The following is a 14390-nucleotide window of genomic DNA, read 5'->3' on the forward strand; positions in this document are numbered from 1 at the left end:
ACCGGATCGGGTGTATTTATAGGTTAGGGGGAATGTACAAGTGTCCATGTGCTGTCATGTCTCAATTGGCTGTCCTGTATCACATGATAAACGTGTCACCAAAGGTTAAAGTTCTTGTATACATTAAACACGTAAGTCCGCCGCGGCGAACGACGGAAAAAGGCGTTCGAACGTGCGGACCGCGAATGTCGGAAATTCGCCGCGAAACGACCGCCGGGCGAACCGTTCGGCCATCACTACTCCCTATTGTTTGTTTTATTGTTTACTGTTATCTGATATACACTGGCCCTATTGCTGTTATGCTGAAGTCTGTGTATTACAGTGTCAACTTTTTCTCCATTTATCCACTTTTATGATCAATAAAAAACTGTTAATTGGAAGAAAAAAAAGGAGTGTGAAGAGAGAGGAGGCTGTGTAAGGCAATTGATTAGTCCGTTTTCTTGCAAGTTTAAAGGCACATGCATTTGAATAAAAATTATTTATGGGAAGGAAAAACACTTGAACTAAGCATCTAAAATACTATATATTTTTTTTCTGTACTATTATCTCTATTTTTTTTTCAAGTTGGTGGCAGAACCTCCTTTCATTTTCATTTTTCTTTTGTCATTCCCAGAATTGTGTTGCCTCTATTGTGATCTTTTTTCATGCTGTTGCTTCTGTCTATCTGCGCTCCTTTTAAAGGGATTGTAAAGTGAATAAAAATAAATAAAAATAAATAACAAACAAACATGTTATACTTACCTCCACTGTGCAGCTTGTTTTGCACAGAGTGGCCCCGAACCTGCTCTTCTGGGGTCCCTCGGCGGCTGTCTCGGCTTCCTCCCGCAGGTGCTTCTCACGTTCATGTGAGCTCCCTCGCATGGTGAGAAGCATCTGCGGGCGCACTCCCGTGATGCAGCCGGCGGATATACCCGCTCGCTGTATCACACGGCCCCGCCCCCGGCGCTCCGCGTCAGTGGATGTGATGGACAGCAGCACGAGCCAATGGCTGCGCTGCTTTCCATCCATCCACTCCAGCCAATCAGCAGGTAGGCTGAACGGTGGAAAGGACGTCGGGGGACGAGCACGGGACTTTCCAGGGGTGAGGTAAGTAAAACGGGGGGGCGCAGGCACTGTGAGATGTTTTTTCACCTTAATGCATAGACTGCATTAAGGTGAAAAAACATTTACCTTTACAACCCCTTTAAATATCTTCTCTTGCTCTGCTTCATTTCTTTACCTGGAGAATCTCCATGCTCTCATCCTCAGTTTACTAATTTTTTTCTGCCCTGATCCCATTTTCCCATCTCGCAGTGCTTCTTACCTCTCTATCATACTTTCGCTGCTCTTCTTCTTAGCCTTTTGATCTCCTTGGTGTCTCTCATTGCTGCTTATCCAACATCTGGACCTTCTGACACTATGTAGTGTTTACTCCAAAAAACTCTCCATCTCCTTTCTTCCATGGCTTCCTAACTCTGTTCATCAACTCAGACCTTCAGTCCCTCTCTGATTTTAATGCCTCTGTTTAAATAGGTCAATCCTGTGATATTGGGCTTATGAATATATCAATGTTTAGATGCCAAAAATAGGCATCAATAATCCGTTATATCGTAGTGTGTGGAAAAATTAAGTGCAAAGTATAGAAACTTAAGTCATTTTTGTAAGCAGAGTATGAAGTTTATCAAATTGCGAAGGGAAACCAGTATGTAAATGGCAGTGGAAATGCTTATATGGCGTATGGACATATTGCGGCACAATCAACATTCACATGTAAAATAAGATGGAGATACTATTTTAGGAAAATTATGAGGTTTAAATGAAATTAGGATTGAATGAGATGCCAGTTAGATTGCTGTATTTAGTTCTAATTCTTCGTGGAGGCCCTGGGGGCTCAGAGTGTTTAAGGTAAAAATCCAGAATGTTTCACATTCGTAGAGCCTATTGAACCTTTCTGCATTGGTACAATTGGGTGGAATACTTTTCACTCTAAGACCCTGGGTGGACTGTTCATGGACTGTTCATGGACCTCATTGAAGTGTCTGGGTACACTGTAGTTAATAGACCTGCCTTCTATGGCTCGGCAATGTTCGCTGAACCTAGCTCTGAGTGCTCTGATGTTGTGTCCAACATACAGTAACCCGCATAGACATTGTAAGCAATAAACAACAAACTTAGTTGAGCAGCAAAAAAAAAAAAGAGAAATAAAATAACTTTTCCCATTCACCTGGAAGGATTTTTTCTTATGGTCAACAAATTGACATGTTAAGCACTTGGGTTTTTGGCATGTGAACATGTCTACCAGATTCCAGAGGAAATGTATAGACTCTGTAGCATTTTTATTTTTTGACTATACTTTAAGCTTAGTTTGCTCTGAGCAACAAAGATAAGTTCTCTGATAAGGGATACCAATCCAATACAGTTGAAGAAACTTTCACTTCACATCTGGTCAAATAGCACAAAAAATATCCGATAATGATCACACTCCGATACGGTTTATCACACAGCATCACTCCAGATTCAGATACATGGAAAATACATACACACACTAGGTGTAGTTCCATGTAACCAAAGCGGCAGCATACAAAGAAATTTGGGAAAGAAGGAAACGGCTTCACCCTAGACAGGTGGGTACTTTCTGGGACTATTTGGGCACATATCCAGACTAAGTGGAAAGGTTATATAGTTTATTCAAGAAATATTGTCATTAAAAAAGAATGCTATCCACAAAATAAACAGTTGACATCAAAAAAATAAATCCAAATAACAACCATCACCACCCCAGAGACAATGTTGTCTAGACCAACAACGTTGTTTCTGGGGTAGTGAAGGTTGTTATTTTGATTTGTCAACTTTTTTATTTTGTGGATAGCATTCTTTTTTTAATGACCATATTGCTTAAATACACTATATGACCTTCTCACTTAAGTATATAGAGCAAGAGAAAGCGCACGCCTACCCTAGTGTATTATTGTTTATTAAAAAGATAAAATTGTAACATATGAGGTTTGCACTCACTGACATCCAGTGTTTCATAGTATGTACAGCTCCACAACAGCCTCCACTCCTGCTCTGTACCGAATGGTTGGCTCACTTGGGCTTGCCGCATAAGATGACATTCAGCACGTCTAAGCCTCCTATTCGCCCACACCGCTCTCCGTTCTACACACTCACATGGACCTGCCGGCACTTGTGATGTCACACAGAGTCTCAGGAAGAGAGAGACCCGAAATGTGCCTGACACTTCTCGCTAGTTCAAATGACCAATGCCATAGACCTCACTTAGTCTGAATATATGCCCAGACAGTCCCAGGAAGTAACCGCTTTTCTAGGATAAAGTATTTTCCTTATTCCCATAATTTCTTTGTATGAGTCCCTTTTTGTCCTGCCCCTGGGCCCTTTTAGAGGACACTCTTCTTCCTACTCCACCATTGCTAGATGGATAAGGCAACTTATTTCCAGAGCATACGTCCATAAGGAAAAGATTCATTGCAGCAGAGCTGTTGTCGTCTGGCCTTTTCAGCATTAAACATCTGTATCCCAGATCCTCCATTCACGCATTTACCAAGTTCTATCAGGAGGACATTCAGGCCTCAGCTAATGTGAACTTTGGGCTACAAAGTGCTTCAAACTGTTAACTCAGTGCTTCGGATCTTGTGCACATCGCTGGATCAAGGTCAAGCTCAGGTAAGTTGGGGGGGGGGGGGGGGTCTGAGGGTGAAGCTGCTTGCCAGAGGTTTTTTAACCTTAATGCATAGAATGTATTCAATTAAAAAAAACTTCTGCCTTTAGAAGTACATTTCTATACCGCTTTACAGAGTGAACAGCATCTTTCCCTTTAGGAAATCAAACCTATTGCCTTCACAGTCATGATTTGAACAAACACCTGTACCTGTGCACCCTATTGGCATACAGGTCTACGTTGTTAGCACACAACCAGTGATGTTTTATGTTGAGATACTTTAGTCTAATTTTTGTTTAGGCAAGCTGTGACTGAAAATAACAGTAGAATTTTTGGAGAATTTAAGAGAATAAGATTTTTTTCTGACTTCTTAAAAGTATACATTGGCTCCTGCATTTTTTTTTTTTTAATAAGCTTGTTTATTTTAAGAAAACTCTTAATGTACAGAGCTAAGCAGAGCAGATACAGTTCCATACAATGGAAAGGGGAACGCAGTACAATTGACGGTTCTACCAGAAAGGCTTATAATTGTTGAAAGATTAAGCATAGAAGGTGTATCCCTCTGTTTTAAGAACTAATGAGAAGAAGGGGAAATTATTTGGGAAAGAGAAAAAAAGGGGAGGGGAAAGAGTAAAGAGGAGAGTGATCAGCCCTGGCCTGCAGCGGAAGAAGGAAAGTGGTATAGCTTTGGATTCCAAATTGAAAATGTAAAGAGAAGACCAAAGTTAGTGCCACGATAAAGGAGAAATATAATCAAGTGAGGTTTTGTAAAGATGAAAATGTTATTCCAGCTTGGCACAGAAGTCTCGCAAGTAATACCATATTTTTTTTCAACCATAGATCACCATAAATCTTCAGTTTGCATGGTTTCATTAGTTTGCAAAAATCATTGTGTCAAAATAGGAGAGGAAGTCTATTTCCATGGAATAGGAATCCATGCTCTGGCAGCATTTACTAGGTGGATTAGCAGTGTATTTTTTTATTTCTTGACTGGGAAGTGTTTTATGTAAAACAGGAAAGTCATATGGGCATTACTAATCGGGACCTCAGTAAGTTTGCAGCATAGTGCCTGGACTACAACCATAATGAAGTGTGAACAGGGTATTCTCAGAAAAAGTATAGCAGGGTACGCCTGTGCTTTTGCAGAACCACGATACTAGTGATCTCTGAGGATACATCTTTTGTAGCATGACCAGTGTTTTGTAACATGTAAGAAGCTTATAACACGTTTCCTGAATTATGTTGGATATCAATGCTTTGTGTGCTAGGAGCAGGATACAGTCAGTATGGTTTTGTGTAGAAGTATTATCCACTTCCTTTTCCCAACCTTGAATATATGATATGATGCGTTGCATATTAACTCAATATGGCTTATAGATAATCCATTTGCTGTGGGTATGCTGCGTTTTAAAGTTCTTCATAAAAGTATTGAAAGACGGTACCACCAGTTATTACCAATGATATTCTTCTTTCATGTTAAGTGGTACCTCCTGTGTTTTCACAGTAGTATAATGTGGATAGATCACCTATAACAGTGTACACAGATGCTGCTATACATACTACAGAAGTGATGGATAATCTGTATACAGTCTGTCTATGGACAAATTTTTCGACTGAAAGAGGACAGCAGAGAGCTAGTTACCCTGCAGACAAACCACACAAAGGGAGACATTTTGCTACTTTACTGTTGTCAGACCCTAGGACTATGGCAACTGAGACAAGAGTCTTACCTCTCATCATGTATAGTGTTTCCAGAACACTAAGTGTGATCTGAAACTATATGGCACTAAAATATGTCCTCTACCTGAAACTGTTAACTTTTCCATGCGCAAATGTTTGACATTGCTGCATGCAGTTAAAGGAAAGAAAATACTTGATCATATGTATGCTATTTTTACATATGGGGAATAATGACTCTTGTAAGCTATATCTAGATAGCTTACTCACACATGCACACCACTGCTAACTGCTTATCAGGAAGATTTAGTGCACAACATTTGATGTTTCTTTTTCTTCCTTGCAAACTTTCCACCTGCTTTACACATAAATGTCTCTTTCACAGGAAATGAAACATCGACACATAGCAAAGCCGTTCTCTATGGAGAAATTACTATATCAAATTGCAACAGCAGAGGCTAAAAAAGAAAACAGTCCAACTCTGGGTGTCATTTCTACTCTGCTTGGAGAGCTCAGGTAATAGAAAAGAGGCCTGTGTATATGTTCACTGTGACTTTTTAAGGTCTAATGCATACTAGTGCACCCCAGTGCATGGAGCTCTGGCATTTAGGTTCAGGTGGAAGGCACAGGTGCAACGTCCAGCCCTATTGCTGGCAGTCTGTAAAACTTTGGGAGGCTGAAAGCTGCTGCAGCTGGACGGGTCACCAAGCAGTGGTAAAATTTATGGCAGTATGCTGCCAGGGACAAATGCTCGCAACACAAGCAGTCTGATTTGTCCTTGGGCGTATACTGCTTGAGATATTAGAAGCACTCAGTGCATTGTCCAGCCATAACAGCTGTCAGCCTTTCATAGACTTTTACAGGCTGCTGGTAGGGGCGCTTTACAGTGTATCTGTTCTTTCCACTCGCACCTAAACTCTGGACTCTAATGCATCAGTGGGGCTAAATGCCCAGTGTGCATAAGGTCTAAATGTTTTCTTCTCTTTTGCTGGCTGCTAATTCCTCCTTTAGGTAAACCAGTTGGAACCTTAAATATAATATTAATGCTTGATCATAAGAAGATCCATCATTTTAAACATTTTCTACTCCCTGGGGACCAAGTGCATTTAGCACTTGGTGCTGTTCAAAATCACCCCTTTATTTCCAATCATTATGGCCAGACAGGTTCCAAAATCTGTCACCGTTATGAATGAATGAGCGCTGCTCAGATTAGAGGCATTGCCCAGCTCAACCGGTTACATGCACTTACAATGCTTACTGGTATTCGTGTATGATATGGTGCTGTTTCACCTGTAATACTGTTTTTTTTGTCTACTATATAGCTATTGTGGCCAATGGGGTACCTGTTGATGAACAATAATCGTAACTATATGTTGTAACTTCTCCCATCTCTCCGTTCTCATAAAAGCAGTTTGTTTGAAATCAAAACAAATACAAAAAAAATAATTATGAACTGTATGCATATAGGCTGAATGCTGTTAACAAATACTTTCCCTTTTTAGGTGAATATTGTTGTTGTGTCACTTACCCTGCATTACAAAGAGAAGAAGAGCTTTGTAGTCACGGTTAAGTGGCGGGCCATGCAGTTTCTAACTTGCTGTTTTGTTGGTCAGGGATACAGAGTTGAGGCAGAGAAAGGAGCTCTTTGAGGCGGGTCTCCACTCTTCTGCACGATACGGAAGTCACGACACCAGCAACTCAACTGTAGATGGGAAGAAGAAACCTCGGAAATGGTTGCAGTTGGAGAATTCAGAGAGGAGATGTCAAATATGCCAGCACCTCTGTTATCTTTCCATGGTGAGTAAGTGAAGACTATGCTGACAAGGACCTATTGACAAAACTGTCAAACGAAGTTGACCTACTAAGTCTCATTTGCAAGGAGATTCACTGGGGTGCTAAACATACGTAGAGATTTTTTTGGACAATGCTGCTTGGGAAATGTAACTAAGCACTCTGCTGCTAACACTGTGGATTTTCAGTGCTCTATAATTTAATTGCTGCATTTTGAATTATTATATTAGTGTGGCTAGATTTTGCTTTTTAATGTATTTCCTTTGCATCTGTATGGGCGCAAAAAGGCCCTTGGCATTCATCCTAGAATTCGTTTTTGGATAAACAGCAAAACTCCAAAAATAGATTTATGTCAGTACCACAAAGTGTAACCTGTCCACACCTTGTAGGACCAAGAATGGTCATTGTGAAAAAATACAGTGCAGTTCAAAATTAGTTCCTCCCCCCTATTCACACAGTGCATACATGGCCAGCTAGCTGATGGAGAATGACTTGTACATTTCAGTACAGATACCTCTGCAGCCAACAGATAAACAGCAGAATTGCTGCTATGCCATAAACCTACCAATGGTAATCTTAGGGGGGAAAAAGGTGAAATTATTGGGCAAATTTATGCAGCCAGCTTAAGGTTAATTCAGTATTTTCTGTAGAAAACATACAATGTTTTCTTGTGTTTACAGATTTATAGGGAAAGATGAGATAATTTAAAAGGAGCAACAATTTCCACTTCATGTAAATCCACAGCTGCGATCTGAAGCTTGAATTCATTTATATGATGTCTATTATCAGTCACTTACTTGATGCATGTCCTAAAGGGTGCAGCGCTAAATAAGATTACCATGTGCAAAACCTTTGAAGTGAACAGAAAATTCAATCAAAATCGTATTCAATCCAAAAATGTCCTTATGCAAAAGGGCAAAATGTCACTAAAGTGCTCTTGTGCAAACAGTTCATGCATGCCAGTGTCCCACACTGGATAGATCGATCCTGACGACTCTGTTCTCAGACATTCACCGTTCTGAAACCTTCACCATAAATCAGATGGGGGCTTACCAGATCACCAGCAATCTTCCTTACTCAGGAAGATCATTCAGCGCTTATTGGGATTTCTGATCCTCAGATGGAAATCCGGAAATGTTCCCCCGCCAGCCTCACTGTGTTCCCCTTATGGTGACAAGATGATCCATCCAGCTCACCATCTCAGATGGGGTCGATGGATGAATCCTCAGAGTTAAAATGGGTAAAAAAACAGGGAGACTCCTCATAGTGTAATATGGTCTCAACTGTTATATTTTAAAATCAGTGCACTTGCATATAAAACAAAAAATGCTGCTGGCTGTAAATCTCTCCACTATAGCCAGTGCTATAGCCATCCATGCCATCGAGACACTGAGCTGGATCATCTTGTTTATGAACTTTGCGCTTTATGAATATAATATATTTGCATTTTTGCCTAAGGACATTTTTGGATTGAATAATATTTTGATTGGATTTTCTGTTCACTTCAAAGGTTTTGCACCATGTCATATATGGGGGTTTTGCACTTGGTAATTTTAATTAGCGCTGCACTTTTAGGACATACATTTTTGATTGACCTGGAATTTAGGTTTTAGTGCACAGCTGCTGTATTTACTTTTGATAACACACAAGTGCAGATTATTTTTTTTCTATATAGTACTTGATGTAGAAGGCTATCCTAGACCATGATGGGATGCTGGCTTGCAATGCCTTGTGACAGATTACATATTTGATAGCTGCTAGAGGACACTCGTGTGTTCCGCTGTGTTGATACAAGGATGTTTCATATATTTTGTAGTTCATCTTTGGTGCACAAAAAGTAAAGACAATCTGCAGTAAACATTGATACTGCTGTGGTCTACTAGCTTACAGATTCTCTATAGTGTAGATGGCTGTAAATATCTATAGAGGCTTACATCCTCACATATAGAGTATTGATAATAAATGTATTGAAAATACATTTTCTAGAATGTGTGGAGTCATTTAGAGGAGTCAGTTGCAGAACGCAAGCATCTCCATCAAACTTTGGCCACCACTGCCTTAGGGCCACTGGCGAGTAAAGTACAGGTCTCGCTCCATCCTAGTTTCCTAAACAGACCAGTGCTAGTGTCGGGCATGCTTGTATTCTTGCATTTAATACTGTTTTTGGTCTTTTTCCTTATCAAAGGTTGTGCAGGAGAATGAGAATGTTGTGTTCTGCCTGGAATGTGCATTACGTCATGTGGAGAAGCAGAAGTCATGTCGAGGATTAAAGCTGATGTATCGATATGATGAGGTAACTAAATGTTTTTGCTGTGAAAATATGCATTGTTCGAAGTACTTTTTTTAAATTAGAAATATTCATAAGTTGCTAAACACTGGTGTTCCTTATTATATACAGGTTTACAGGCAAGTATAGTTTGGTTTACATGCATTTAGTTTCTTTGAGCAGTGAGGCAATGAAACGATAGACATTCCTATGACAAAGATCACTTATCTCTTTGACACTTTGCCCCTTCCTTGTTGCTCATCTCTTCACCACTTGCCTCTTTCTTGCCACTGATCGCTTCACCACCTCCCCTGTCTGGTCACTGATCCTCTTCCCCACCTACCCCTTTTTTTCACTGGTCTCTTCACCAACCGCCCTTGTCTGGTCACTGATTTTCACCAGCTACCCTTCCTTGTCACTGTACTCTTCACTGCCTGCCCCTGTCTGGTCACTGATCTCTTCACCGACGACTCATTGCCACCTGCCTGGATACTGCTTTGTTTGCCATGTACCTCTGCCTGGTTACTGCTCTCTAAATATAGGCACCACATTGGCCTTACACCTATCCAGTGTTACTATTCCAGTCATTAAAGAGTCCCTAAACATTTGAAACAATGGCTTTGAAACGACAGAGCTCAAGTCTTTAGGATCTGGTGGCAGGTGCTTTATTCTGTTTAAATATTTCTGGACCATATCAATGTTGAGCCATTGTGAATCATTTGGAGCTGTGTCAATACCATCCCTATTATGGATACACAGAGCAGAAGAAGGTACTTAATACATTTGCCTTCTCTTTGTCCCCAGTCACCCTCTCTAGATTATTTTGTAAAAGGCCTACATGCATTAGACCTGACCTTTTTACTATTCATATATTTGAAGAATTTTTGGGGGTTTATCCTACTATCTTTTGCAATCTGTCATTTGTTTTGAATTTTTGCGGCCTTGGTTTCCTTTTTACATATTGTTTTATATTGTAACGTTTAAATGATGATAGCGTAACTTCATGTGTATATTTTTTAAAAGCTCTTTTCTTATTGCTCTTTTAACTTTGGCTGTGAGCCTGTCAGAAACCATGAATCAGGCTGAGACAGAAGTACAATTAAATCACACTTGTTTATTAATAAAAAAAAATAAAAGGGAAATAGAAAAAGCGTAGTCAAGCATAGCCAGAGTCCAGTAACCAGATCGGGTAATCAGCCAGGCCAGAAGTCAGGGATCCAAGTAGAGCAACAGCAAGCAGGATAAGGAGCCAGAAGGGATGTCAGCAAGCCAGTCTTTAAACAAACCACAGGAGATGGTTTCTAGTGATGTGACCAAGGCGAAGGCAGAGGTGAAGTGAGCTGGAAGGCTTTAAGTAGGCAGGTCAGACGAGCATCATCAGGAACAGCTGGTAACTGTGGAGAGAGAAGAGAGCTGGCAATTAGCCAACAGCTGAGCGGCCAGCCCAGAGAAGGAAGGGCTAAGCCAGCCCTGACAGAGCCTCCATAGGTTTTATTTTCAGGCTTTTAAACTTCTTGCCATGGGAATATATTTTATAGTGAGTTTGCATACAGTCTTTTTAAAGACTTCCCATTTCTGTTCTGTGTTCATCGATGCCAATATTCCCTCCCAGTCTAAGTCTTGGAGGAGAAGCCCTCATCTTTGGAAAATGTAATGTTAATCTTAAAGTTAAGTGTATCATGAGGAAGTATTTAGGCTGCTTACCCCTGACCTCCCTGACTGTCATACTGATACCCTGACTTCATTACTTTGAGTTACCAGCCAAATATATAGCAAGTGAACTCAGAAGTGAGAAACTCAAGTATTTAAGTAAAAGGTTGATCAAGACAATCGGGGACCTGGCATTTTTAGAAGGAGGTGTGTTATAACACTGAATGAACACAGCTGCTGACAGGCAAAAGGTATAAAGTCTTTGTGTTCTGTACCAAGTGATCGCTGTGACCAGTCATGTGTAACTTACTGGCCAGTTAACAGTAACTAGTGCTCTATTACCAAGTGCCATGTTTCAACCCCCCTGTATACCAACATGTTTCTTCATTTCTTAAAAATTGGTGGCAAAAAGTCAGATCACCTTGAAGCATCCACTTTCCAAGCAATTTAGTCTTTTTATTCCTTTGTGTAGTTAAAAAAAAAAAAATCCCTAGTTATTAACCACTTGCCTACTGGGCATTTTTACCCCCTTCCTGCCCAGGCCAATTTTCAGCTTTCACCTTTTAAATGACAATTGCGCGGACATGCTACATTGTACCCATATTACATTTTTAGCATTTTTTCACATAGAGATTTCTTTTGGTGCTATTTTCCATAATTTGTTATAACATTTTGCAAACAGGTAATTTTTCTGGTGTACGCTGATGAGGCTGCACTGATAGGCATCATTAGTAAGTGGCACTGATGGGCGGCACTGATTGGTAATGCTGGTGAACACTGGCAGCATGTGTGGGCACTTCTAATCAGCGTCCTGATTAACAGTCTAGATGTCCCTTTCACACAAGCTGGTTATTGGCTCTCCTCTCCTCACACTGTCAGGGAAAGGAATACCAATAACCGGCTTGTGTTTAAATTGTGATAAGCAGTGATTGGACACAGTGTCCTAAGGACACATCGATCACAGAGCATGCTGCTCACATGCCTCAGTGGGCATCATCATGGGAGGACATCGAATGCCGCCCTCCCAGACCTGGCTGGCTGTTCATACCACCTAAATAAAGCTTTATCTCTATATGAAATTGGGTGTACAGTGTCATAAAGACACTTAAAAATGGCCTGGTAATGAAGGGGTAAAAAATTTCGGTACTGAGATGCTTAAAGGAAACTGACAGGAGTCACTTTGGGTGGGGGGCTTGTGGAACCCAGCTTACTTTAGAGAGAAATGGAAGGCGCGCACCCCTAGTGCATTACTAGAGATAATTTAATAATAAGACATTTTTGAATAAAAATGGGTACTCACAAAATGCAACTGACAAAAGGCCATAAACACATGGCATGGAAATGCACAGAACACGAGGGAGCATCTGAGGAAGGTGCTGCGCTCCCAAAACGCGTTAGCTACATTCATATGGAGGTTGGCTATGACAGGCTGCATACAGTATTTTCCTCAGTGGCTAAGTGGTTAGCACTAGGGTTGTTGATTTGAATCCTGACCATAGCACTCCTTGCCTGGAGTCTGCATGTTCTCTCTGTGCCTGCGTGGGATTCCTCTGGGTACTCCGGTTTGCTCTCACACTCCAAAGACACGCTGGTCAGTTAAATGGTTCCTGTCTAAATTGGCCCTAGTATGTGTATGCATGAATGTGAGTTAGGGAACTTACTTTTAAGCTCCTCGAGGGCAGGGACTGATGTGAATGTATAGTAAATATGTAAAGCTCTGTGTAAATTTGGTGGTGCAATATAAGTATCTATAAATATATAAAATAATAAATAACAAATCTCCCTTCTAGCTTAAGAAAATCTACCTAATGATTTTCATGACTTTCATTCTGTTAACCACTAGATGGTGCAAACACATCTTGTTGAGAGTTAGTATTGCATTATTTTGGATCCTTTCTAGGCTGCATTGCTACCGGTGATGTACTCATTCCTATTATGTGAAGAAATAATGTGTGCATATTTATTAATGTTTTTATTGTGGTAAAATTCTTGTTGAACATATTTCCTTGCTTTGATTTTTCAGGAACAAATAATTAGTCTGGTCAATCAGATCTGTGGGAAGGCATCTGATAACAATTGCAGCAACGACGACAACGACAACATTGAGAACTGTCTCACGAAGTCTACACCAAAAAGAGGACCAAGGAAGAGAGCCACACTTGATGTGCCATCATCTAGACTGTCATCTGTCAGTTTATCCAAAAGTGCTTCATATTCATCATGAAGATGCCAACCCTCAATTCTCTGATCATATAAATATATATATATAAATATATATATATATGTTTATTTTTTATTTTTTTTTCATAATTATACCATAGTTTGGAGTACTTGCTGTAGAATGCAGGCTGTCTTTGCACTAGCTCTAAGAAGATTTTTTTTTTTCTTCTGGTTTTTAGAAAAGTAACTTTGTTTTAGCATTAAACTGTTGTTTTTTTTTTTTTTTTTTGCCACTGCAGTTCAACTTTTGACTCTGCAGTCTAGTCACTGTTTTATGACAGTCTGAGGGGGCTAACTAAAACTGTTTCTGATTTTAGCTTTTTGTTCTCTGCAGCCTGTTAAGACTGAATAAAAAAACACAAGCCTTCCTTGACAACTGTGTGAATAAGGCTTTTTACATTTTTATCATGTTTGAGGTGCATTTTTTTCCATTGTATTTCTTTATCCAGTCAAGGGAGCATTTTTTTCTATAGAAAAGAAAAATGAAACTTGAACAAACCCGCTCTTTCTTGGCAATCTCATTCTGTCATGTGCAAGATGAGTTTTTTTTTTTTTTTGTTTTGTTTTTTTTGTTTTTTGTTTTCGTATTTTTTTTTTTTAACTAGGATTTAAAATGTAGTAATTAAAAACACAAAAACCATAAAAAATGGAGGATAGTTTGGCAGCTTATGATGGACTACAAACAAAACCAGAGGCATAATGCTGAGATTTGAAAGCAGTTTCTCTGTTACCAGCACATTTCTATGCATCTGTTAAAGGAGAAGAGGAAAATGAACTCAAGCAATGCCTGTCTGGCGAAAAATCACATGTTGGGGGGGGGGGGGGGGGGTCTGGTTGGGAGGGTTGAGGGGATTATAAACTGTGCCTGATTTCAAAAGGAATCCATTCTGTTATTTTTGGTGCTGTTGGCTACTTTATCAAAAATGAAATGTTAAAAAAAAAAAAAAACTTCAATAGCATCCTTTGGAAAAGAAAAGGAAAAATAAATTTAAAGTATATATATATATATATATAAATATATATATTGTTGAAGCCAGAAGTGCTTCTATGTCATAGATGTGCAATCTTTCTAACATTCCATTTCATTCCACTGCTGTCTCAACACATCACACAATCAGCATTAATATA

The 14390-nt window shown here is 39.8% G+C and overlaps 1 protein-coding gene across 2 annotated transcripts in view; it reads left to right on the forward strand.

The window, feature by feature from the left end:
* The window catches only part of JARID2 (jumonji and AT-rich interaction domain containing 2), a 265758-nt gene extending 252093 nt beyond the window's left edge, over positions 1-13665 (forward strand). For both annotated transcript variants that reach the window (XM_077492225.1, XM_077492224.1), the window contains 4 exons: positions 5721-5851; positions 6949-7132; positions 9312-9419; positions 13066-13665. In XM_077492225.1, the coding sequence (XP_077348351.1) occupies positions 5721-5851; positions 6949-7132; positions 9312-9419; positions 13066-13266 (624 nt within the window). In that variant the 3' untranslated portion in view covers positions 13267-13665. The remainder of the gene's footprint in view (positions 1-5720; positions 5852-6948; positions 7133-9311; positions 9420-13065) is intronic.
* The last annotated feature ends 725 nt before the right edge of the window (positions 13666-14390 follow it).

Source organism: Lithobates pipiens, unplaced genomic scaffold (genome assembly GCF_037356315.1).
Source record: "Lithobates pipiens isolate NorthernLeopardFrog02 unplaced genomic scaffold, aLitPip1_a1.2 Scaffold_19, whole genome shotgun sequence".
Classification (NCBI taxonomy): domain Eukaryota; kingdom Metazoa; phylum Chordata; class Amphibia; order Anura; family Ranidae; genus Lithobates; species Lithobates pipiens.